The sequence below is a fragment of the Dermochelys coriacea genome, chromosome 3, assembly GCF_009764565.3.
Source record: "Dermochelys coriacea isolate rDerCor1 chromosome 3, rDerCor1.pri.v4, whole genome shotgun sequence".
Classification (NCBI taxonomy): Eukaryota; Metazoa; Chordata; order Testudines; family Dermochelyidae; genus Dermochelys; species Dermochelys coriacea.
This window is the reverse complement of record NC_050070.1, coordinates 147,782,140-147,808,430: the sequence shown is the minus strand read 5'-3', so window position 1 is coordinate 147,808,430 and position 26,291 is coordinate 147,782,140. Positions and strand designations below refer to the sequence as shown.

The window sequence follows — 26,291 nt, the reverse complement described above, 5'->3', positions numbered from 1 at the left end:
ACATGCCATGCTTCTAGGAATGTCTGTGTCCATGTCCTCATCAGTATAGTAATCGCGCTGTCGTCGCTTCCTTGCCCAATTTTGCAGGCACTGCACATACTGCTGGATAATGTGTATGTACACATTGGTCAAAACTGCAGCAGAGATCTGAGCGGGCTCCATGGCTATGTCGCCTGCATGGGTAATCTTGGAAAAAGGGTGCGAAATGTAGGAGAGCAGAGTGGCAGCGGAAGAGGTGCAGTTCAGTTCACCATAGCTGAAAAAAGGCTGGAAAAGGTTGCCTTCTATAGCTTTCATGGACGCGGGAGCACAGGACAGACAACGTGGAGAAGCTTGGTAGAGCGGGAGAGCAGAGTTGGCAACGGAAGCTGCGCTGCTTAGTTCATGATGGCCGAGCAGAGTTGGCAGCAGAAGGGTTCGATGAGGAAGAGAATGAGTAGATACTAGAGATTACGAGAGAAAATGCGAGGTGGATTCATATTAGCAGGAGAGCAGCGGTGCACCATCTGCTGAAAGCAGTATGATGTCTGCATGCCAAAAAGGTGCAAAATGATTATCTGCCGTAGCTTTCACGAAGGGAGGCGCGACTGACACACCCAGAAACACCTGGGAGAATTTTTTCCCATCATGCACTGGGAGCTTAACCCAGAATTCCAATGGGCAGTGGGGACTGCGGGAACTGTGGGATAGCTACCCACAGTGCACTGCTCGGATATTCGACGTTAGCCTCGGTACTGTGGACTCATTCCGCCGAATTCACATGCTTTAGTGGGGACACAGAAGACTGAATCTATAAAATCGCTTCCGAAAATTTGAATAGAATAAATTCGAAATAATTTCGTACTGTAGACGTACCCCAGGCTGTAGAAGTGCATGGGATTCTTCTGTCCTAAGTGCAGGACTCTGCACTTGTCATGTTGAACGTCATCAGATTTCTTTTGGCCCAATCCTTCAATTTGTCTAGGTCACTCTGATCCCTATCCCTACCCTCCAGCAGTTTCTACCTCTCCCCCAGCTTAGTGTCATCCATGAACTTGCTGAAGGTGCAATCCATCTCATCATCCAGATCATTAATGAAGATGTTGAACAAAATTGACCCCAGGGCAGTCTGCTTGATACCGGCTGCCAGCTAGACATCAATGGGATCACTACCCATTGAGCCTGACGATCTAGCCAGCTTTCTATCCACCTTATAGTCCATTCATCCAATCCATATTTCTTTAACTTGCTGGCAAGAATACTGTGAGACACCGTATCAAAAGCTTTGCTAAAGTCAAGGAATCAACTTTCCCCATATCCATAGAGCCAGTTATCTCATCATAGAAGGCAAAGGTTGGTCAGGCATGACTTGCCCTTTGGTGAATCCATGTTGACTGTTGCTGATCACCTTCCTCTCCTCCTAGTGCTTCAAAATGGATTCCTTGAGGACCTGCACTATGATATTTCCAGGACCTGAGGTGAGGCTGACCGGTCTGTAGTTCCCTGGATTCTCCTTCTTCCCTTTTTTTAAAGATGGGCACTATATTTGCCCTTTTCCAATCGTCTGGGAACCTCCCCTGATCGCAATGAGTTTTCAAAGATAATGGCCAATAGCTATGCAATCACATCAGCCAACTCCCTCAGCACCCTTGGATGCATTGCATTAGGCCCCATGGACTTGTGCCTGTCCAGCTTTTCTAAATAGTCCTTAACCTGTTCTTTCACCACTGAGGGCTGCTTACCTCCTCCCCATACTGTGTTGCCCAGTGCATCAGTCTGGGAGCTGACCTTGTCTGTGAAGACCGAGGCAAAAAAAGCATTGAGTACTTCAGCTTTTTCCACATCATATGTCACTAGGTTACTCTCCCATTCAGTAAGGGTCCCACACTTTCCCTGACCACTTTCTTGCTGCTAACGTACCTGTAGAAACCCTTCTTGTTACCCTTCACATCCCTTGCTAGCTGCAACTCCAATTGTGCTTTGGCCTTCCTGGTTACACCCCTGCATGTTCAAGCAATATTTTTATACTCCTCCATAGTCATCTGTCCAAGTTTCTACTTCTTGTAAGCTTCCTTTGTGTGTTTAAGCTCACCAAAGAGTTCTCTGTTAAGCCAAGCTGGTCATGTGCCATATTTGCTATTCTTTCTGCACATTGGGATGGTTTGTTCCTCTGCCCACAATAAGGCTTCTTTAAAATACAGCCAGCTCTCCTGGGTTCCTTTCCCCCTCCTGTTAGCCTCCCAGGGGATCCTGCCCATTAGTTTCCTGAGGGAGTCAGTCTGCTTTTCTGAAGTCCAGGGTCCGTATTCTGCTGCTCTCCTTTCTTCCTTTTGCCAGGATCCTGAACTCAACAATCTCATGGTCACTGCTGCCCAGGTTGCCACATTCTTCTACTTCCCCTACCAATTCTTCCCTGTTTTGTGAGCAGCAGGTCAAGAGGAGCACGGTCCCTAGTTGTTTCCTCCAGTACTTGCACGAGGAAGGTGTCCCCAACACTCTCCAAAAACTTCCTGGATTGTCTGTGCACTGCTGTATTGCTCTCCCAGCAGATATCCAGGTGATTGAAGTCCCCCATGAGAACCAGGGCCTGTGATCTGGAAACTTCTGTTTAGTTGTCCAAAGAAAGCCTCGTCTACCTCATCCTCCTGCTCTAGTGATCTACAGCAGATGCCCACCACAATATCACCCTTGTTGCACTCACCTCTAAACTTAACCCAGAGAGACTCAACGGGCTTTTCTCCAGTTTTATACTGGAGCTCTGAGCAATCATACTGCTCTCTTACATACAGTGCAACTCCTCCACCTTTTCTCCCCTTCCTGTCCTTCCTGAACAGTTTATACCTATCCATGACAGTGCTCCAGTCATGTGAGTTACCCCACCAAGTCTCTGTTGTTCCAATCCCATCATAGTTCCTTGACTGCACCAGGATTTCCAATTCTTTCTGCTGGTTTCCCAGGCTTCTTGTTTTTGTGTACAGGCACCTAAGGTAACTAGCTGATAGCCTTACTTTCTCAGTATGAATCAGGAGACCTCTCCTGTTGCATCCTCCTCCTTGTGTTTCTTCCCTGTATCCCACTTGCCTCAGGGCTTAGGTTTCCATCCCCTTCTTGAACTATTTTTCAGATTTATTGGGCACATTTTTCCTCAATATCAAGCTTGCTTTTTTTCATGTCCCTACTTCCTTTAAAAATAAAATGAACACAAATTCCTGTATTGTTGGACAATACGTATCTACATCTACACTACCACCCTGCCTATATAACCAATGTTTATTCTATTTAAGGGTCACTTTCCGCTAAGTCAGTGAAAAACTCCCATTGACATCAGTGGACTTTGGCTCAGGCTCCAGTGCTGTAAAGTAACGGTAGTTTTAAGTGATCTTCTGCACCTGTCTAAGCCTGATGATAAATGTTTGTGCATTTTTTTTCCGCAGCACCACCAATAACAGCGAATGTTTTGGCCTAAGAAATAGCAGCGGTAGTAAATTCCGCTGAGACGTCATAACTACTCTCCTCGTGGTTACCAATTATTTTGTAAAGAGTTCAATCATCATTAAGATTTGCACATCTCTTGTATATTCAAAAAGGGGTAATATCTGTGGCTCGTGCTGAAATAAGTTGTTTTTGAATACATGTATCCAACTCTGCAGGGCATCAGAGGAGTCTATCGTCTATCCAGAGCTCTTACAACAAAGTTAGGGGAGTCAGATGCTCCCAAATATATTTTAAAGACATCTTGAACTTTCCAGGAGAGAGGGTGAAGAAGAGGGTGGAGACGCAGATAAAAGAGGGAAGGAGAAGAGGGGAAGGGTGAAAAAAAATTGTTCTTGCTCGCTTGCTTATTTGACAGAAGAGTAAAATACCACTTTTTAAAAAAAAATTATCATCTTTCACCTGGTATGAATGGGTGAATGCTGTTGATTTGTACCTGGAGTGATGCATTTTCTTGATCCTTTTACAAGCATTTTAGACACAAGCACCAGGACTTGAGCTAAGTCTCAAAAAACGACTTTTCCAGCTTTTGCTTGTTAACTGTAAGAATGTTACATGTATATTTTTTTTAAACAGTGCTAAAGGGATTATGGAGCATTGGTATGAGATGATTCAACCAGAAGAGGCTCAGCCTAAATCTTTGAGGAAGCTTTGTGCTTTATTGGAAATAGAATCTTGATCGCATTAGTCTTATCATGCTATATTTGTATGTCTGTTGTTTCCTGTATTTTATTATCCAGGCTGAAGAAATGCATCCTGGATATTCCAAATACAATTATGTGTTTTTGGCAAAGGTAACTAAAACAGTTTACTTAAAAAATATATATATATAAAATTCATAGAATCTGGTATTATAGAGGGGCCTGGTTAGTTTTTACACATTTTTTTTTTCTTTCAGTGCTACAAAGATCTTGGCCATAGAAGCAATGCACTGAAATACTGTGATTTTGCATCATCATTGTTACCAGTTACCAATGAGGTGAGTACCGAAGTGACAACAAGTTTCTGTTGTGATTGTTGTCCTCTTTTTGGCACTCATCACTGCTGTGTCCAAATGCACTATGGTAATAAAGCTACTCCACTTTACCTCTTGAAGGTGAAACCCTCCTCCTTTCTTTTTAAGCCAGTTTATTACAATAGTTGATTGCATCTGTGTGAAATATCTTACAAAATGGTTGTTTGGGAAGCTTCCTAAAGCTTGCTCTAAAGAGTCTGGTTTATGCCAAAGAGTTGACCCATTTGTAATTCATCTATTTGTATTAAACTAACTTAAGCTCAAACTGTTACGTGTGTCCACACTAGCCATTCTTCTTACCCGCACAGTCCAGGGCACCCCAACTTTACCCTTCTGTGGGCTCAAGGCGTAACCCAGTTAATTTAGGCACTCACCCTTTCCCAATTCCTAGGCACCTATCCTTACCCAATTCCTAGAGCTCAGGGACACCCATAGAGCTCAGGGCATAACCTGGTTAATTTAAGTACCCACCCTTACCCAGTTTCTGAGGCTCAGTGGGTTTGCAGGGCCTTATACTGGTGAAAGAGCCTTACAGAGTAATATCCTTAATCTCTATTTATTAACAGTTACCAAAATAGAATACACATGCTAATCATACAATGCTCATCACTCCCAATAAGGCAGATGAACTTTTCTTAGTAGCCAGTCAGGGATCAGGTCATCCGGGGCTCCTCCACCTTCTGCACGATATACTGGCAAGTTGTTGAGGTCTGGCAGCTCTGATCTTGGGCTATGTCCTGGAGTTAATTTCCAAAGAACTTCCTTTTGGACCTCCGTTTATAAGTTAACCTTGAGTCCTGCTTAGCTGTACCGTAATCAAAGTGCTACAAAACAGTATTTTTCACCAATCCTAGCCCATTATGAAACAGTTCTTTAACCAATCAGACCCCACCACCTTAACTGATATAAATCTTGCAAAATTAGTTATGTAACAGACAAACAGTCAAAGAATCAGACAGAAACCATGCAGCTAAACAACAGAGAAGTGGGGACCATAAAGGCAAAACAATAAAGAAGTATAGATTTCACAGTCACATCTGTTGATAAGTGATTCCTTGCCAGACAGAATGCTATCAAACAAAGTTTTCTTTAGCCATCTTAAGATCTGTTTCTTTATCTGTTAATGGTCGGCACTATTACGACTGGAGCGCCTTCTTAACAGCCCGATGTTACATTGTTTTGATGTGATTTACATGGAATGTGGGGATGTGACTTTCTGCTTCTTAGCTCATGGCTGCTGCTGTCCTAATGTGGCTGCAGAAAAAGGCCTCAGACTTTACATGCTGCAAAGTTTTGCCCCACATCCGCATTTGTGCTGCCCTAAATAATGTCAGTCTCAATGACTCTGGATTCTGAATTTCTGGTTCTGCTTCTAAAAGCAGTGTACTCTGGAACCTGGTGATTCTGCAAGGCCACCAGTGCATTGTGGGTCAGTAGCAGAAGGAGGATAAGTTTCAACTTGTCTTCAGCCACAGTACTATTAAACGAGTACAGTCTGAACCTGTTACACCTGCTGAAGAAAGTCTGTTCTAACTGACTATTAGATCCTTTGTTGACCAATTGGAGTGCTTTGGTATGTGGACACAACACGTTCTATAACTACTCTAGAGACTTCAACTGGTTTAATTTCTCCAGTGTAGACCAGGTCGTGGCAATAAAATCCATACATATTCTCTGATCTCCTGTAGAAGGAAGTTCCACAGTTACAGACCTTCCACTGAAAATGCCCTAATGTCCTAGAGTCCTTTATCGGCCTAAGACCTCGCTGTGAGCATAGCAGATATGGTGGGACAGGAGAGAGATATAGAGGTGGTTCCTGAGAGAAAATGGCCATATCCCATTCAGTTCTTGAAGTTAAGGAAATAAGACCCTTAAGTGGCCCCATAGTTTGATTGATAACTGTGTCAAATGTTCCTGCTCAGAAGACAGACCACTGCCTGCTGCACCAAGATCAGCTTCTGGGTGGGCCTTAGTATAAGCCAAAGTTAGGGTATAGTGTAATCAACCGTGACATTTTCTGGTAATATATATTGGTACAAATATTAATATTAATCTCCTTAGCAGTGTTTCATTCTTTACTTAATGCTAAGATATGCCTTGAGTTTCTTTTTTTTATATACTAAAGTTAAGAGGATCTGTCATCAGTTAGCAGTACACAGTAGATCCGTCATCAATTAGCATTACACAGTAGATTGTAGAAAAATCAAGACCATGGGCTTTGGGGAACAGTTTGTAACTGAACTGGTTTAAGCAGAGACCGTTTAGTATGTCCACATGAGTCATAGAATCATAAGACTGGAAGGGACCTCGAGAGGTCATCTAGTCCATTCCCCTGCACTCATGGCAGGACTAAGTATGCTGAATGGTTTTGCCCCCATGTTCACCCTCGTGCTATTCACATGATGTTGCAATGAGCTCTGGGTGAAAAAGTAGAGGAAATCATTTTGGATATTACAGTAAAAATGCATCAAAATAGAACAGACAGATCCCAGAAGGTTATGGTGAGCACTTGATCCCTCAAATACAGCAAGCCAAAAGGAACAATTCTCCAAGACATATGTGAAAACTGGTTGAAGAAAGCTTGAGGCAAACAGCACTGTGTTAAAATGCACTAGAGAACATTTGGACACCAGCAATGTCTACATGGACCAACTAATGCTCAGCACATTATTGTGCTTTAGAAATCATACCCTGTAGAGCGCAGCACCCCACTGTGTAGACAAGCCTAAGAGTGGGGACCAATTGAGCCCCTCTTAGCAATAAAATACTTGTTCAATTAAAACACTTAAATGATTCACCCTTTTCTGTTGTGCATGATTTTAAAGATATTACAACATTCTGGCCCTGGATTGTTGTTTGCCTGACTTGGCTTTGTTTACATGTGAAATGTTTTGGATTAGATTTAGAAGAAAGTCCAGGAAAAAGAGACTTTGGGGTCACAGTGAGTAATGCAGTAAAACCAATGTGTGTGATCAAACAACAAGCAAAGTCTGTGAAACTATAATGTAGAGATTTGAAAGATGAATTGTGCCAAATGTCAGCCCTAATTACATCTGAATTAGAATGTTGTGGATTGTTCTGTTTATTGAATAAGGGAAAGACTATTATTGAAATTGAAAAAATGTGATGGAAAAGCTCCTGAAATGATTCAGGGTTTGGAGATTAAGGCGGGAAGAATATCTAGTCGGATTACTTTGGGGAGGGAAGACGTTGTACTGAGAATGCAGAGGCTCATGGAAAGAAAATAGTAAATGGATACCAGTAAAGTTTCTAAAGTGGAAACAGATCTGAAAATAAGGAGGTCATAGATTGAAGATGGAGAGGAAGGGAAGCAATTCAGGCACAATGTATTCAATGTGAAGGTTACTTCAGTATAATTGTGTAGTCTCAAGGTTCATTATATGACATATGGCTTAAGATGCTGTCACAGTCATGCTAGAAATCTGTCATTTCCGACTAATCACAACCATCTTCTCAAGTGGTTTAAAATGTCAATTCAGCAGGGGAATTCTTTGATTATACTTTTTTAAAGATTGGTTCTTATTGAGAAATGTGTACATTTACATAAAAAGCAGAAGCATAATATAGACAACACTATCATTCTACCTGTCACTCAGGCCCGTAACCTGGGTATCATCTTTGCTTTGAACCTCTTTCTAAGTCCTCATTTCCAGGCTATGTCTAAGTCTTGAAGATTCTTTCTGTGTAACATCTCTAAAATATGACCTTTCGATTGATCCAGCCAGCCAGCTAAAACCTTTGTCCAGGCTCTCATCTCGTGTCTTGATTACTGTGACATCCTTTTCTCTGGCCATCACAAATACAATCTTGTCCATTCAGAATGCTACTGTAAAGATCATTTTCTTAGCCCATCACTTTGACCATGGCACCCCTTTCCTTGCATCCCTTCAGTGGCTCTCTTCTCTGTCATATCAAACATAAGTTACTTGTCATTACTTTCAAGGCCATTCACGATATATCTCCACCCAATCTATTATCTCTCATTCACTAATGAAAAGTCAACTCCCTCCTCTGAGCCACCCATGATGCCAGTCTCCATCGCCCCTTTGTTAAATTTTCAAGCAAGCACTGTTGTGCTTTTTCCCATCCTGCCCCTCATGCTTGTGAGAAGCTCCCCTTGAATATTCACTAAACTAACTCATTATCCTCTTTCAAACCTCTCCTAAAAATTCTACTTTGCTCTAGGGCAGTGGTTCCCAAACTTGTTCCACCGCTTGTGCAGGGAAAACCCCTGGCAGGCCGGCTGGTTCGTTTACCTGCCGCATGTGCAGGTTCAGCCGATCGTGGCTCCCAGTGACCATGGTTGGCTACTGCAGGCCAATGGGAGCGGCTGGAAGTGGCGGCCAGTATGTCCCTCGGCCCGCACCGCTTCCAGCAGCTCCCATTGGCCTGGAGCAGCGAACTACAGCCACTGGGAGCCGCGATCGGCCGAACCTGCAGACACGGCAGGTAAACAAACCGGCCTGGCCCACCAGGGGCTTTCCTTGCACAAGCAGCGGAACAAGGTTGGGAACCACTGCTCTAGGGTCTACAAAAAGCTTGACTGCAGTTAGACAGCTGGTGTGCTGAGACCACTGCCTGTTATGTTGATAAATATTGTCTCATTGTTTCCTTGTGCTTCCCCCCCACCCCCGTCTGTTGATATCCACCTGTTTGTCTCTTGTCTTGTAATTAGATTGTGAACTCTTTGGGGAAGGGACTGTCTTTGTTCTGTGTCTGTACAGCGCCTAGCACAAGGGAGGCCTTGGTCCATGACTGAGATTCCTAGGTTCTATAATAATACAAATAATAAATAATAGACTAAGGGCTAGATCCACAAAGGGGACTTAGTCTCAGCATTGCAATGTCTAACATTTTTTTGTCTCCTGCCACCTAATAGAATTCATTCTCAAGTTAGGCAGCTAGGCTTCTTGTACAAAGCATGGGGAGAGTTAGAAGCCTAAGAATGGGAGTCACAAAAGCCACTATGTGGACAAGGAGCTGCTTAAACTAGCCCGTAGGAAATACTGAGGAGAGAGATGTGGCCTAAGCCCCAGCCCTCAAAGGGGCTTAGGCGCTTAATACTGGGCCAGAAGGAGGTGCCTCATGTACTCGGGATTCACAGCCATGAACCCTCTCCTGGAGTTAAGTGCCTAAGCCAAGTCATCCTCTTTTTCACAGAAAATGGAGGAGGTGGTAATAGTGGCTCCCTTCTAGTCAATATCCCAGTGGCTAGAGAGCTCACCCAGGACACAGGAGACCCCGATTCAAATCCCCACTCTGTCTAATTTGTATCAGGAATTTGAACCCAGGTCTCCACCCTCTCAGATGAATTCCCTAACTACTGGTTTCTGAGGTGGGAATCTATCCTGTTGAAACTGTTCCACTTTGTACACAATAGTTAGATATTCACTGGACCAGGATTGGAACTATCAGGTGAGTGCCCTAACCATTGGGCGAGAGAGCTGTTCTCTCTCTATTTAAGTATTTCCTACAAATTGGAACAGCTTCAAAAGCAAGCAAGAATGACCCACCCCAGAACACCTTAAAGCCCAGTGGTTAGGCACACACCTGGGAAGGGAAAGAGATCTTGCTCCACATCAGGCAGAGTAGGAACTTGAACCCTGGTCTCCTAGATCTTGGGTGAATTCTCTAACTTCTGAGTATGAGGGTGCCACTGTTGCCATCACCACCTCTTTTTCCTGGGCTGCGTTTTTGGTGGATGGGTGGGGGCAATTTGATAGGTGGCTTCTGAGGATGCCTATCAGGTTGGGCCTTGCAGGTGAGATAGGTAGAGGAACACCTACTTTGTGGATCCTGGTGGAGTATAGTCACCAAGCTGTTTGGCGTCATCAGGAGACGTTACCAGAGGAAACTTAGGTGCCTACCGGGTTAAGCAGCAATTTAGTGGGTGTTTTGAGGATCTAAATTTTGGACCTAGGTACCTAAAGTGGCAGTTAGGTGGATAGATCCATTTGTGGATCCAGCCCTAAATGACAAATTTCTGGAGTGGTGCAGCAATGGGTTTTAAGTAACAAGCACTTAAAGCAGTTTATGGTGCAATTTACGCTGCTGCATAAACACTAGAAATAATAGTCAATGATGGCCTGATTTCTCAGAGCTGCTGAGCACTCACAGCTTGCACTGAGTTCGGTGGGGGCTACAGGTACTAAGCATCTCTGAAAATCAGGCCATTCTCATATTCATGTTTGTCCCTAATGAATTTTGATCCTAGAAAACATAGGCCCAGATCTTCAGCTGGTTTAAATGAACGTAGATCCAGTTCAGTAGTCACATCCAAATATCCTCGTTTTCTCTGCTTTCCCTGCTACAGAATATGCACTTATTCCCAGGGGGCCACTTCCAGCTGGGAGCATCTCTAAGTAGACAGGTCTCAGAGTAGCAGCCGTGTTAGTCTGTATTCGCAAAAAGAAAAGGAGTACCAGTGGCACCTTAGAGACTAACAAATAAATTCGTTAGTCTCTAAGGTGCCACTGGTACTCCTTTTTTTTTTTTTCTAAGTAGACAATATCCCTCGTGAAAAGGAAAAAAAATTCAGTGGGCCAGTTTAAAACTGGGAGTAATTCTTCAAAGGGGGCACAAAAGAAGTTTTCAAGTAAAATGACAAACTACTTCTCAAAGAGAATTTATTACCCTTCAGGGTCATTGTTCCTATAAGTCCCTATATCTTGAAGTTTTGGAAATGGGCGACTTGGCATCTCTGAACAGGGGGCCACAGTCAAGTACACAGTTTTTTTTAAAAGCAAGGGAATACACAAGTAATGTCACAAACTAGATTTGGGGGTTAAATTGGTGGTACAGCCCTATATTAGATTTCTTTTCCTTTATCCCCTGTACTAAACAGTGGGCTCTGATGAATCGTATGGTCTTCCACTGGCCATAAATCTCATATTGTAAAGTTAGAAGTGCATGAGATGTTACGTTGTCCTGCTTGTCTCTGGTAGCTCTCCAGGTGGATAACCTCAGGGTCCTGGGAAACATTTGCCCTCTCAATAAAACAGGTCCTAATGTGCAAGGCTGTTTGTGAACTGTAGTTGAATGCATAATGGCTGATGTGTTTGGCCAGTGATCATTACGCTACCATTACTTTGAAATGTGCTTTTAGGAACTGAGTGTGTGAAAGGCATTATATAAATTCTGTCCAAAGCAGATGTGGTGAACTACCGAAATGAAAACAGTACTTTTTGAAATCTTGGGAGAAATGCGATAATTTAATTTGAAAATATGAACAGTCATTTGAAATTGAAAAAGGAGGTGTGAGTGTGTGTATGCATATAGTATTAAAAATAAAGTTCTCAGCAGGCAAAGGAGGCCTAGTGGTGTAGAACTGAGAACACTGACTCCTTGTTTTTAACAAAGAATCTTGTATATTGTCAGTGGTGAAACTTGTAGCAGCAAGAACCTAAAAATATAGTTTTAATATGTCCAAGTATAAAAAGCAAAACAAGAAAAATAAGTTGCTTTTATATCCTCCATGTGGCCACAGTGAAGGTACCATGCTTGTCTATTGGGAACAATGAATTCATCGCTAAGCAGTATAATAAAAGATTTAGTGGCATGTTACCGGAAAAAATTGGAAGGTTCCAATCATCCATGGCCTCATATAAAAATAAACATGAGGAACTGTGGTTATAAATGCCTGCCTCCCTTATCCCCCAAAAAGAGTTGTCATTTCAGAAGAGCTGAAAACAGCAAAGCAGGAAGAGCTATCCAGTTACACTGGGAGATGTATCAAATCCAGACAAATTATATTAAACTGGAGTTAAGATGGTTAATATGTTAATATTAACATAATAACATAATAAAAGTTAATATATATAAGTATATTAATGGTGGTATAATGTTATCAGCATACTATAGTTATCAAAAAAAACTACTATTAAAAACACAAGAAATTCAGAGTAAAGGCTAAACATCAAAGAAACAAGGAGGGTGAGGTAATATCTTTTATTGGACTAACTTCTGTTGGTGAGAAAGACAAGCTTTCGTGCTACACCTGAAGAAGAGCTCTTGTGTCGCTTGGAAGCTTGTCTCTCTCACCAACAGAAGCTGGTCCAATAAAAGATATTACCTCATTCATAATCTCTCTTAATTCCTGGGACCAACATGTCTACAATAACCCTGCAGACATAAAAGAAACACACATTTGAATGTTACAGAAATGCACAATGAAGACATTGTCCGGAGACTGGGTCAGAGGCGGTCATGCCTAGTGGTCAGAGTCCAAATGCCAGAGCCCTGGCTCAAGACAAGCCCAGAACCAGGGTTGAAGGCTAGAACTGGAGTCAGAAGCCAAATGACAGAGCCAATGATAAAAACTGAGTCAGAATCGGGAATCAGAGCTGAGGATCAAACCTGGATTATCAGGTGTCAGGGAAGAAAGTAAGAATGGCCATACTGGGTCAGACCCAAGGTCCATACAGCCCAGTATCCTGTCTGCTGACAGTGGCCAATGCCAAGTGCCCCAGAGGGAGTGAACCTAACAGGTAACGATCAAGTGATCTCTCACCTGCCATCCATCTCCACCCTCTGACAAACAGAGACTAGGGACACCATTCCTTACCCATCCTGACTAATAGCCATTAATGGACTTCACCTCCATGAATTTATCCAGTTCTCTTTTAAACCCTGTTATAGTTCTAGCCTTCACAACCTCCTCGGGCAAGGAGTTCCACAGGTTGACTGTGCGCTGTGTGAAGAACTTCCTTTTATTTGTTTTAAACCTGCTGCCCATTAATTTCATTTGGTGGCCCCTAGTTCTTATATTACGGGAACAAGTAAATAACTTTTCCTTATTCACTTTCTCCACACCGCTCATGATTTTATATACCTCTATCATATCCCCCCTTAGTCTCCTCTTTTCCAAGATGAAAAGTCCTAGCCTCTTTAATCTCTCCTCATATGGGACCCGTTCCAAACCCCTAATCATTTTAGTTGCCTTTCTCTGAACCTTTGCTAATGCCAGTATATATTTTTTGAGATGAGACTACATCTGTACACAGTATTCAAGAGATGGGTATACGATGGATTTATATAAGGGCAATAAGATATTCTCCATCTTATTCTCTATCCCTTTTTTAATGATTCCTAAGATCCTGTTTGCTTTTTTGACTGCTGCTGCACAATGCGTGAACGTCTTCAGAGAACTATCCACGATGACTCCAAGATCTCTTTCCTGATTAGTTGTAGCTAAATTAGCCCTCATCATATTGTATGTATAGTTAGGGTTATTTTTTTCAATGTGCATTACTTTACGTTTATCCACATTAAATTTCATTTGCCATTTTGTTGCCCAATCACTTAGTTTTGTGAGATTTTTTTTTTTGAAGTTCTTCACAGTCTGCTTTGGTCTTAACTATCTTGAGCAGTGTAGTATCATCTGCAAACTTTGCCACCTCACTGTTTACCCCTTTCTCTAGATCATTTATGAATAAGTTGAATAGGATTGGTCCTAGGACTAACCCTTGGGGAATACCACTAGCTACCCCTCTCCATTCTGGAAATGTACCATTTATTCCTACCCTTTGTTCCCTGTCTTTTAACCAGTTCTCAATCCATGAAAGGATCTTCCCTCTTATCCCATAACAACTTAATTTACATAAGAGCCTTTGGTGAGGGACCTCATCAAAGGCTTTCTGGAAATCTAAGTACACTATGTCTACTGGATCTCTGTTGTCCACATGTTTGTTGACCCCTTCAAAGAACTCTAATAGATTAGTAAGACATGATCTCCTTTTACAGAAACCATGTTGACTTTTGCCCAACAATTTATGTTCTTCTATGCGTCTGACAATTTTATTCTTTACTATTGTTTCAACTAATTTGCCTGGTCCTGACGTTAGACTTACCGGTCTATAATTGCCGGGATCACCTCTAGAGCCCTTCTTAAATATTGGCCTTACATTAGCTATCTTCCAGTCATTAGGTACAGAAGCGGATTTAAAGGACAGGTTACAAACCATAGTTAATAGTTCCGCAATTTCACATTTGAGTTCTTTCAGAACTCTTGGGTGAATGCCATCTGGTCCTAGTGACTTGTTACTGTTAAGTTTCTCAATTAATTCCAAAACCTCCTCTAGTGACACTTCAATCTGTGACAATTCCTCAGATTTGTCACCAACGAAAGACAACTCAGGTTTGGGACTCTCCCTAACATCCTCAGCTGTGAAGGAATTCATTGAGCAAAGAATTCATTTAGTTTCGCTGCAATGACTTTATCGTCTTTAAGTGCTTCTTTTGTATCTCGATTGTCCAGGGGCCCCACTGGTTGTTTAGCAAGCTTCCTGCTTCTGATGTACTTAAACACATTATCTTTTGAGTTTTTGGCTAGCTGTTCTTCAAACTCCTTTTTGGCTTTTCTTATTACATTTTTACATTTAATTTGGCAGTGTTTATGCTCCTTTCTATTTACCTCACTAGGATTTGACTTCCACCATTTAAAAGATGCCTTTTTATCTTTCACTGCTTCTTTTAACACTTTAACACATAAATAGTGTGGCACTAATCCTGAACATGCTATGTTCAAATACAGCTGTCTGACCAGTTACCAAAACATCAAATATGACTACAGCTATGACATTTAAGAGGGCCAAGAGAGCTATATGACCCATTTTGCCATCAGATGGATTAAATGTGTTGCTACAGTAAAAATGTTATTGAAGTAAGTTTTAGTTAAGAGAATACTTTACCATTTCATTTTAGTTTGTTACAAAATTAGATTTTGCTTTAAGATAACTATGTGAATATTAGGATATCTTTCACAATAGTGAAAGACTAAGAGCTAAATCTATACAGCTTGACTGAGTGATCATTAATACCCTGATCCTCCATATAGGCAGCCCATTGGGCTGACATAGAGCCCCACTGAAGTCGATGAGGTCTGCCTATGAACAGCCCCGTTAAAGGATCAGGGTGTAAGGTGGCTCATGATAACTATTCAAAGTGTATTTGAAAGTACAAATAATTTCTCCCTTCTCAGTGTTAAGTCTAAGGTAGTATAACAAGTAGTAATGGAGTAAAACTAAGACAAGAGCATTAAGACTATTGGCAGGAGCAGGTCTGGTTCTGAGGTAAGAGCAGGGTTGGGACAGGATGGGAACAAGGCTAGATGCAGGGCACGATCTGGGCTGGAGCTGTAGAGGAGCAGGGTTTGGTGAGAGGTAAGCACAGGAAAGCAGGGAGGGTGTGGGTGTATTTAAGAACTGGCCTGCTAGCTTCCTGAGCTAATCAGGCAGGGCAGTCCATCAGGCAACCTAGCTGACTCATTAGGGTGTCAGGAATACTGCAGCTGCAGGGCCTTACTCCGGACAGGCATCCACAGGCTGATGACCTTAGTAGGTTAGCAGGAGCCAGGGTCTTACTAAGGGTTACAGCAGCTCTTGCAAATATTAAAAAGTCTATGAGGAGGAGGCAGATGGGACTGGAAACAAGGATTAAGATCTGGAACTTGGGGGATTAAGATCTGGAACTTGGGGGATCAAGAGTAGAGGGCAGATGAGTCAAGGTACTTAGCTGGGAAATGTGAAAATCTGAAGAATCCCTTGATATTGGACAAGAATGCAGCAACAGGGGAAGAACTCTGCCTGTGAGGTTTTTTTTTTTTCTATACATAAATCACCATGACAAACCTCCCTAGTGATAGATTCACATTTTCAAGAGTTTGCGTAGGAAAGGGCTAAAGACACTCACATCTATATTTTTGCACTATATATATGTATGTGCCTGTATATATAAAGAGAAATACACACACACACACACACACACACACAAAATAAATGAGTGTGTATATGAGAGAAAGAGAGAGTTGCAGTCTCCATCAGTCATTTGACCCCTTTGAAAGTTTGCTATACCTGCGCAGGGGTGGCAGGTTTGTAGAAATTTTGGTGGTGCCCACAACCTGTCCCCCCCCCAACTCTGCCCCCCCACCTGCCTAAGACTCTGGGAGGGAGTTTGGGTGGGGGAGGGGGTCTGGGGTGCAGGCTCTGGGATGGAGTTTGGGTGCTGGGTGTTGGTTCCGGGCTGGGTCAGGTGGTGGTGGTGGGGGTGCAGGAGAGGATGAGGGGGTGCAGGCTCTGGGAGGGAGTTTGGGGGTACAGGGGTAAGGGCTGTGGGGCTGAGGATGAGAGGTTTGCAGTGTGGGAGGGGGCTCAGGGCTGGGGATGAAGGGTGTGGGAGGGGCTCAGGGCTAGGGCAGAATGGTAGGATAAGAATGGGGGGCACTAGGACCCTGCGGCAGCAGTTGGGAGCCAGCAGAGCAGAGTCAGCATGAGCTGCAGGGTCCAGGGCGGGGGAGGTGACCAGGGGCAGCAAGTGAGGACTGGGGGGCATTTGGGGGAGATGCGGGGCCAGGGGAAAGACCCGGCCCCAAACATTGGTGGAGCTGGGCCCTGAATATTGCTGGAGCCCAGGCACCACGAGTGTATATAACTCGCTGCCCCACAAACCATTTTGATGTTTGTAACACTCCTGTATCATCTTAAATGTGCTTTTCCCAATCTCACAAACTGTTCACCCTTACTAGGTCTTGCCAAGATACTTCAAATAAACCTAATTTGAAATTTCTGTGACAAGTTGGTTTGTAGATATGGCATGGGAATACAAAAGTACCAAATTTTAAGGGGAAATTACCTTTATTGAGTATTTGGGATTGGGGAGGAATCAGGATTTTTTGTCAAAAATAAGTTTCAAACTCAACCATAGAGAGGCTGCCTCTTTTCCATAATCCTGCCCTGGGAAGAGAGCTAGAAATCTTGGTAAACCACCCTGATTGTATGATTGGAACAGAGAAGGAGGTCATGGGTTATATTCTGTTTGTGGATAAATTGATACCAAAGGTATAAGATATTGATTTGGTTGGGGATTCCATTTGCACTGAATGTGACTGTTTGAATTTCAGTAAAGGGCCCAGCCAGAATAGGCAGTCCTTGAGGCACCATAATTTACTCTTACAGGCTAACAACTGAAACATGCCACTTAAAAACAGACTATATGTTAAGGTTCTAAATTTATAAAAACAACAGAAGATTAACATCTTCTATATTCTCCTTTTCTTTTCTTTTTTTTTTAACCTCTCTCTCATACATTATAATCTACATGGTTTTTAAGTTATTGCCAAAAGGCTTGACTTTTTTTCTATTGCTTACATTCTTCACAGTCCAAAAAAAGTATATGGGGAGATGACCTGAATATTTGCATTTTTTTTGATTGGGGGCACACTTGTGTGGTAATTTTTATACATATTAATAAACTATCCTACCTTTATGTCTTGAGTTTAACATGTTATGATGAAACTGATGATTAGTTTATTACTAAGCACTCATGGCAGCATCCTCTCAAATGTAAGTAGGGTGACCAGACATTCCGACATTATCAGGACCGTTCCTATATTAGGGGCTTTGTCATATATATGCAATATATCTAATGCTCTAGGGAGCAAAAAAAATGGTGTTCCTGATTTTTCATACTTTCTATCCGGTCACCCTAAATGTTTGAACATAGTTGTCAGTGCAATAAAAATGTGATTGATTGCAGCAATCTTCAAAGTGTGGGCCATGTTGGTGCACCAAGGACTAGTTATAGACATGTAGGAGAAACATAAATTGAGACGGTAGCACATGACAGCATTGAAGGGAGGTGCAATTAGTTTCATTTTCCTGAAGGGAGGCTCGGCTTTCAAAAATTTGGGATATGCTGTTGCTAAGTGTGCTAAAATGAAACCAAATTAAGTGATGAAATTTGTTTTTCAAGGTTGGACAAAGAGCCAGTCAGGATATAAAACTTTACATAACTGATGCTCAGTGTAAATTGAACCTCAAGTCATTTGTCAAAGACTTATCTCTGCAACACAAATCCTAGAAATAGTTGAAATGAGTTTTCAGTCATTTTGATAATTTTTTAAATAAGGTGTCATTAGAACATGCAGGATTACGAACAGTCAACTGCATGTTTTTCATTTTGGTTGCATTGATAATTAGAAGCCTTGAGAAATCATGGCTCATTTCCAGAGGAAGACATTAGAAATAAGTAAGACTGTAAAACGCCCTGTCTTGTGACATAGAGTAACAACACAGAAAATTGCAAGTGGGTGACTGCAGTAATTTATTGAAATATCTAAGGAGGAAAGCAATATTATGAAATTATATTTAAACTGATGACTACTGCAGTCATGCTTATGTATGAAGTGCCTGCGGTAGTTATTAAATTGGGAACAAGCAGCAGGTTAGTTTATATAACTAAATATATTGTCCACAAGAGATTTTACTCTAATTGGCCATCATTGTGTGTGATTGGGTCTCTCTCGTAGAGTACTTGAGGGTGTCTCATGAACCTGTACAGGAATTGTGTAGCTATAAACAGAAGTTATGAGAGTGGTTCTCAAAACATGGCAACGTCAATGCTGTCCATTTAATGAATATTAGAGTGTAGTTTTGGACCCTGATGGCCAAACTCTGAACTGATGAAACAAGCCTTGTAGCCCCATTGACTTCAGTGAAGTCATACCTGATGGATAGCAGTCTAGAATTTGGCCCCAATAGCACAAAGTTATGTTCTGGTTTGTTGATGCACCCATTTTGCAATGTTGCCGGGGTGTGTCGACTCCCATTGATGCACAGTTGGGGCTTTATCACCAAACACACGTAAGTATCCGTTGTGCTGTGTGTTTCATGCATAAGGAAATAGCTGAGAGATGGGAAGTAAAAATAAAGATTTTTATCCTTCTCCCATATTTTTATTTGCAATTAAAGAAAAACATTCAGAAATTAGCTGCAAAACACCCGCAGATTAAGGCTAGCAAACCTCTCTCCCCAACAACCTCTTCTCCCTTTCCTGTTCTCAACCACTTCCCTTTCCTCTGTCCCCTTTCTCAGCTGCCTCTTTACTTTTTCTATCTCTAATCCCTCAGATCTTTCTCTCCATTGCTAAATTCCCTGAAGTTAATGGACAAAAGAGACATCTAAACAGGAAGAGAAGGGAGTGGAGGGGTGGGAGGGGAGAAAGCAGTGGAGGAGCCCATGACCTTAAATGTCCTTTAGGGAGCAGTTTATGGCCCACAGAACATATGGAACTCTCATTTGATTGTAAAAATATATTAGAAGCATTTAACCAATGTGTGTGTTTCAGTAGAAAGTCAAAGTTGAAAATGGCAATTGGTCCTACCTACTCAGCTAGAGCCAATCTTCATCCTAGGAGTACTTGTGGCACCTTAGAGACTAACAAATTAGTCTCTAAGGTGCCACAAGTACTCCTTTTCTTTTTGCGAATACAGACTAACACGGCTGCTACTCTGAAACCCATCCTAGGAGTGAACAACTGGGTCTCTTGCCAACAAACTGCTTTCCTGGTCTGACTAAATCCTCCAGAAGGAGATCAAGGCCTTCCCATCCTCCCAGCTACAAATGAATCAATATGATTGATCATCCCTGGAAGATCAGAGATCCAGTGAATTTCTAAAATGCCTTAAGGGAGAAACCTGTGCAGATGCAGGACCAGTGATCCTCGACTCCCACAATAATCAGTGATCTCCTTTATCTCCACATTGCGCCTACGCGTGCCAGGTTGACAGCCCTGGAATCTGAGTTCTTCCTTCATAAAGCAGGGTCACAGTCAACGGCAGTGCAAGCTTTTCTTTCCTGCCAATGTGCCACAACCCTCGCCTGGAGGGACCTTTTTCTATTCAGTGTTTGGTTTCTTGTTATTGCCAGCAAAAATTACAGTAGTTGTGCTTTTTGTAGTGTGGTCTCTTCTCTCTGGATAGAACAACTCAATTCACATAGGCCATTAAACAGACCCCATGCTATCACCAATCTCTTCTTTCAAGTAGTTTTTAGAGCAGCCACATTTTGGTTTCTTTCTCTAATTTCTTAGCAGCAGAGGCAGATGCAGGAAAGATTGCCCAACCTTTAGTTCTGGGTATGTTGCAACTCTCTGAAAAGATTGCCTAATGTATTAGTCTTGTTTTTCCTCTAAGGAAAGAGAGAAATATGCAAGGCTATTTTGGAGATTATTTTTAAAAGGGATAATTTGTGGTGTGAATAAGGAACTCAATCAGTCTTTGAAATACTGAATAAAATTCACTAGGATATGACAGAACCTGAGTCTGTATTTATACCTTTTGGCTGAGAGAAGTGTGGAAAGACCAGGATTAAATAGAACTATTTTTTTCCTAACTGTAAAAGGAATGCCGGTGCAGTGACTTCTGAGTTTAGCCCTGAAAATCATTTCTGAATTCCATTAATAAACCATCATAAATTTGTAAACCTATTATACTTCTTCTGAACCAAGATTGTGGCAGTCTCTTGATGCGAGGATTGTGTGTTTTCCAACTCTGTATTAAGAGCCTATGGCTATGGCTACACTGGTACTTTACAGCGCTGCAACTTTCTCGCTCATGGGGTGTGAAAAAACACCCCCGAGTGCAGTAAGTTACAGCGCTGTAAAGCACCAGTGTAAACAGTGCCCCAGGGCTCTAAGCTAATCCCCTCGTGGAGGTGGAGTACCATGAGTGCTGGGAGAGCTCTCTCCCAGCGCTGGAGTGCGACCACACACACACTTCAGAGCGCTGCCGCAGGAGCGCTTTGAAGTTTCGAGTGTAGCCATACCCTTAGACCAGACACTCTGAGAGGGTGCAGTGGCATGAAATTTAAGAGTTGTGGGTTATAATGTGATATTTCTTCCTGTTACCAAGAGTATTTTGGCAAGAGTGTACAGGCTGTACAATATGTGCCTTTCAAGACTCGGATAAATGATTAGGTGGATAGTTTAGCCTATTGTTGCCAGTGAGAGCACATATTCAAGGGACTTATACAGCTAACGTATTAATGCCTTAATCCGGCCTGATAGTATAATATCGTTTGACATTTCTTGCATATGTTTTCTATCAGTTTCAAATACTTCTTTTTTCCACCATGTCATTATAAACAACTAACCAAAATAAAGAGGAGCAAGAGTTTATTCACCCATAAACTATATTTTAAAATGTTCTGTATTTTGTTCCAGTTCTTTGATTTGAATAACGCAGTGATCCTGAAATTAAGTGATTACTTCACTGGCTTGGTCTGCAGAATTTTCTTTTAGAAAATTTCCTTTGCAGAGTTACCTTGGCGGTTGAAGAAACCACGGCTTCTAATTTTGGAAATACTAGTACAAAATACCTGATGTGTGCATGCCTATGCTTTGATGCATGTGAACCCCGAACTTGTGTGTGTGAATCAGGTGTTTTCACCCCTACTTCTTTGTGTGCATCACGTACAGACTTTTAAAAATGTAGCTTTATCTGAATTGATACTGGCTTTGTGAGATGGAAATGTGTGCATGGGCAGGGAGAAGTAACACACAGGTAGCAATTTTCAGGAGAAATGCTTCAATGACTAGATCATCATATTTTAGAGCTGATATTTTGTATAAATACAAAAATACCTTTGGATAATGGATTATATTTAATGGCCAAAACATAATCATTTATGACCTTCAAAAGAATTCGGTTGGCCAGGTTTTGCCTTTAGGCACAGCCTTGTGTAAGCTGTTCACCTGTATACTGCCCTAGGAGGAGCCCAAAGTTCTTTCCCTGCTATAGCAGTAGCAGATTACTACCTCTGCTCCCATGGTGCCTCAACTCTACTGGCTGTGGGGTTGGGGGTGGAGCCAAAACTGTATGACCCCTCAACTCCTCACCCACATGTACAAGGGAGGGGGAACTACCAGGCATGCAGCCCCTTCTCTTCCACTCCATGCCTGGAACTGGGAGGAGGGGAAGGAAGGGTATATCGACACATAGGGTTAGGGTAGGATCTGGCCCTAAATCATTGGGTATGTTTCTCATATTTTCTTGATAATTGGATAATAGAGTTCCAAAGAAGAGTCAGAGAAGCATCCTTGTAGACACAGTATATTCACAGCATACAAACTTCCACACAAAATAAAAGCCAAATGTCTGTTGACCCACACTGTACCCATACAAGTGTGGGCCTTGCACCAATGCTTCCACACTAAGGATATTACTGGTAAGGTGGAAGTGCTTTGTCAGAGCTGTATGAAGACTGCTACCATGGGCTCTACTTCCCACTCCCCCATTTTACTTTTGTGATCACTGAAAAAGAAAATAACTAGTTCAACGATTTGTAGTTTTGGACATTCCATGGCTATTTAATTTTATGTAATATCTTTTGTTAATAGAGAAATGTGCATGAACACATATTAGCATGATAAAACAAACTGCGGCACACGGGGTATTCCACATCTAATTGCATGCTTGTTTGTTTTCTTGTCTTAGGATAAAGAGGCCCAGAAAGATTTAGAAGCTTTACTTCTAACCTTGCAGCTGTGACTAAAAGCACTTTTAGCTCTTCATGCCGTGATGACATTGTAGAAGAACCATAGAAACTAGTTACTGGGAGTCTGATCCAAAGCTCATTGAGGCTAGTGGAAAGACTACCTTGACTTCAGTCATTTTTGGATCAGGCCCTGTAAGTGGATGGCAATTTGGATATGAAATTGATGCATTCTATCTTTTTGATTCATAGCTTTATTTTTAATTTTTGGATCTACAGTTTGTTTTAAATTATTCTTGCTGGAAGTATAATCTCCCATTATAAAGTCCACTGCTGGCAATGGATACCACATAGGCAAGAACACCAAATGCATTAACTGTGTTCTTGGACTGATTAATCAACTAAACTGCAATGTCAGCACAGAATTATATGGAGCAATTTCTTTGTTTCTACATTAAATTATGTTTCTACGAATTTATCTATATAAATGTATATGAAGGTACATCATAAACATATGTATGTGTGTTCCTCTGCTTTTACTCACAAGAAATGTGTAAGACTGATGGAAGTTAAGGAAAAAGGGATAGTCTTAAAAAAACTATTTTGACTTTAGCCTATTTTTAATTTTAAATGGAAATGTGAAAACTTTATAAATCATGTTTTAAAGTCATATTTTATGTTACTTGAAAGGAAAAATATTAAAAATTGAACCAATGAAATGAAATATTGTGGTTAAATCTGTTAGAATTGTGAAACTTGAGCCCCACCAGGTAGATGAATCCTGGTCATTTGTCTTTGAATAATAGCCTGTTGCAGTATTGTCAGTCTAGCTTTGAGAGCCCCTTCTCCCATGTGTAACATTTGTTGATCTTTCATGTCATTTGTGAAATGTGGCTTATGTATACATATGTAATAACTGAGACATGTTTCTTCTGCTTAATCAAGCCAAGAGTTTATGGAACAGTAGGAGTCTATATGTTAGAGGAAAGGCACAGAAATCATTTTGTTTGCTCAGGGCCTGATCCAAAACTCACTGAAGTCAGTGAAAAAACTCCAACTGCCCTTAATGAATTATGGGTCAAGATCTTAATCTGGATTAAAGTATGTGGCCAGAACAAGAAAATGTTCCCATAAATGGAACATAAAAACAGGTGAATATATAAGCAAGAGCCAGTGAATATATGAGCAAGAGCAAGCATCATTTCAAACAAAGGGCCATATATTTTCCTTTATGTTAAAAATATCCAGGAGAGGAGCACTGACTTCCCTAGTTTCATGCAATGTTGTTACAGCCATGTTGGTCCCAGGATATCAGAGAGACAAGGTGGGTGAGGTAACATCTTTTATTGGACCAACTTCTGTTGGTGAAAGACCTGAAGGAGAGCTCTGTGTATCTCAAAAGCTTGTCTCTTTCACCAACAGAAGTTCGACCAGTGAAAGATATTACCTCACCCACCTTGGTTCCCTAGTTTCATCACCTTTAGGGAGCTACTGATTGACTTCATTAACCTCTTGGAACCTTTAGGCAGCGTGGAAGAGACAGAGCCACTACCAATTTATAGCTGTGACCTCTGCTTATCATGCTGACTAGTATTATTGTTTTCTTATGCTCTCCCAATCTGTTTGGATCTCTGTCTCTTTTCTTATGCTTAGATTGTAAGCTCTCTGGGGTAATGATTTTTTTTGTACTGTGTTGTATAGGGCTGAGTGCAGTGCTTTACTGCAATAAAAGCAGTAGTCTCAGATATTGCTGGCTGATCTCCATCCTAGTTAAGGATCAGGATCACATTGCAGTAGGCACGTACATTCACGTAGTAAGAGACAGTCCCTGTCCTTACAGTCTGTCATGTTTTGTAATAATTTAGTAGGTCATATATCATAACAGTAAGTATGTCATAATGAAAATTTTACATTTAGAGAGCTACCATCTCTCATTCTGCAGAATCCCAAAGTTCTTTACCAAACTTCACTAAATTCACTAAACCACCACCTCTCAAAGCAATGTAGAAGCTGTTCAAAAGCACTAAGTGACAAAATAGTTTAGTAAACGAAGTGAAAACTCATATCCAATTTTTTTTTAAACTTTTATAATATTAAAAGCATCTCCAAAAATATGGAAAGGAAGCTACCACGGGAATGTAGGTAGACATGGATTTACTATCTATCTACTTATTTCTGTCTCTATATAGATCTTTGCATTTTTACTTCTGCCCCTCACGATTGTATCTGAACATCTTCCATGTAAAGTTGCTTCAGGGAATTTGGTGGATTTACCTACAAAGGAATGTATGTGGTCCTGTGATTTTTTTTTAATGGGCACAAGAAGTCACAACCTATACTTTAAATCTGATCCAAAACACAGCAACTCCTGTGGTACAGTGACCACAAGCGATCCTAGTTTTCCGTGACATAAAACCCCAAAATTCTCCAATAAAACACACAAAAATGCATGTTTTTTTCTGTGATTAAAATGAAAGCTGACAGCCGGAGCCCCACTGCCTGGGGCTGACAGCCCGAGCCCAGCCGCCCAAGGCTGAAGTGTCAATTTCCCATATTCCTGTGCATGCACTAGTGGCATGGGGTTTTATTGCATATGTTTTTATTTTTTTTCTCAAAATGTACAAACTAAAGATTCTCTGTAAAAATGCAAATTCCAAATTTTTGCATGGCAAATGGATTTTTAGGATCCCTCCTGACCATGAATACTATAATCCAACATTTATTCAATACAAACTCAGAGGAGAGAGCAGTACCTACTTAATCCCCAACATCACTTCCTGCAGCACCTGGATTTTCCTTTATACGTAAAGTTATGCTGTGATTTTTAGTGCTTTATGTACCACAGATCTTCTCAAGTAGACTTTGAAACAAATCAAACTGCCTATGAGATCATTCCTGGCAGTGTATAAAAAGCAAGCTTTTCTGATCCATTGTATGTCTGTGTAACCCCTGCATTATGTCACTGGTAAATAAAATACTAGAATGAAAAATGAGAGCAGGTTTCTGTTTCCTTAAAATGTTAAGCCTTTTCAATGAAACGTTTTACTAAATTTCAGTAAAGAGGCAGAGATGTTAGAACTGTATTAAGAGCCAGTGTAGGCCCGGGGCTAGAGCAATAGACTGGGACTCGGGAGCTCTGGGTTCCAGTCCTGGTTCTGTCAGTGATCTGCTGGGTGAGCTTAGACAAGTCACCTCACCTCTGTTTCCTTTCCCATCCCGTGTCTGCCTAGATTGTAAGCTGTCTGAGAGAGGGACTGTCTTCTACTCTGTGTTTGTACAGCACCTAGCCCAAATGAGGCACTGCTGTCATATAAATGATTTTCACTAGGTATCAGTGGGGCTCTGATAGAAAAAATACATTTAAAGGCTGTCAGCTGTGAATGGGGATAAACTTTTCCAGCTTAACAAGTAAGAGAACTGGAGTTATGGTTTCCAGTTTATAGAAAGAGATGACCAGTGTGGTGGATAGAATGTCAACACCTTGATATGTCCAAAAGAGTCCTTCTTCGAATAGTGTC

At 41.5% G+C, this 26,291-nt stretch overlaps 1 protein-coding gene across 2 annotated transcripts in view; it reads left to right on the top strand.

Moving 5' to 3' along the window:
• RMDN2 (regulator of microtubule dynamics 2) overlaps positions 1-24,516 on the top strand; it is a 78,215-nt gene extending 53,699 nt beyond the window's left edge. For both annotated transcript variants that reach the window (XM_038397860.2, XM_038397861.2), the window contains exons 9-11: positions 4,212-4,265; positions 4,370-4,450; positions 22,776-24,516. In XM_038397860.2, coding sequence (XP_038253788.1) covers positions 4,212-4,265; positions 4,370-4,450; positions 22,776-22,829 — 189 coding nt within the window. In that variant the 3' untranslated portion in view covers positions 22,830-24,516. The remainder of the gene's footprint in view (positions 1-4,211; positions 4,266-4,369; positions 4,451-22,775) is intronic.
• Positions 24,517-26,291: the final 1,775 nt, after the last annotated feature.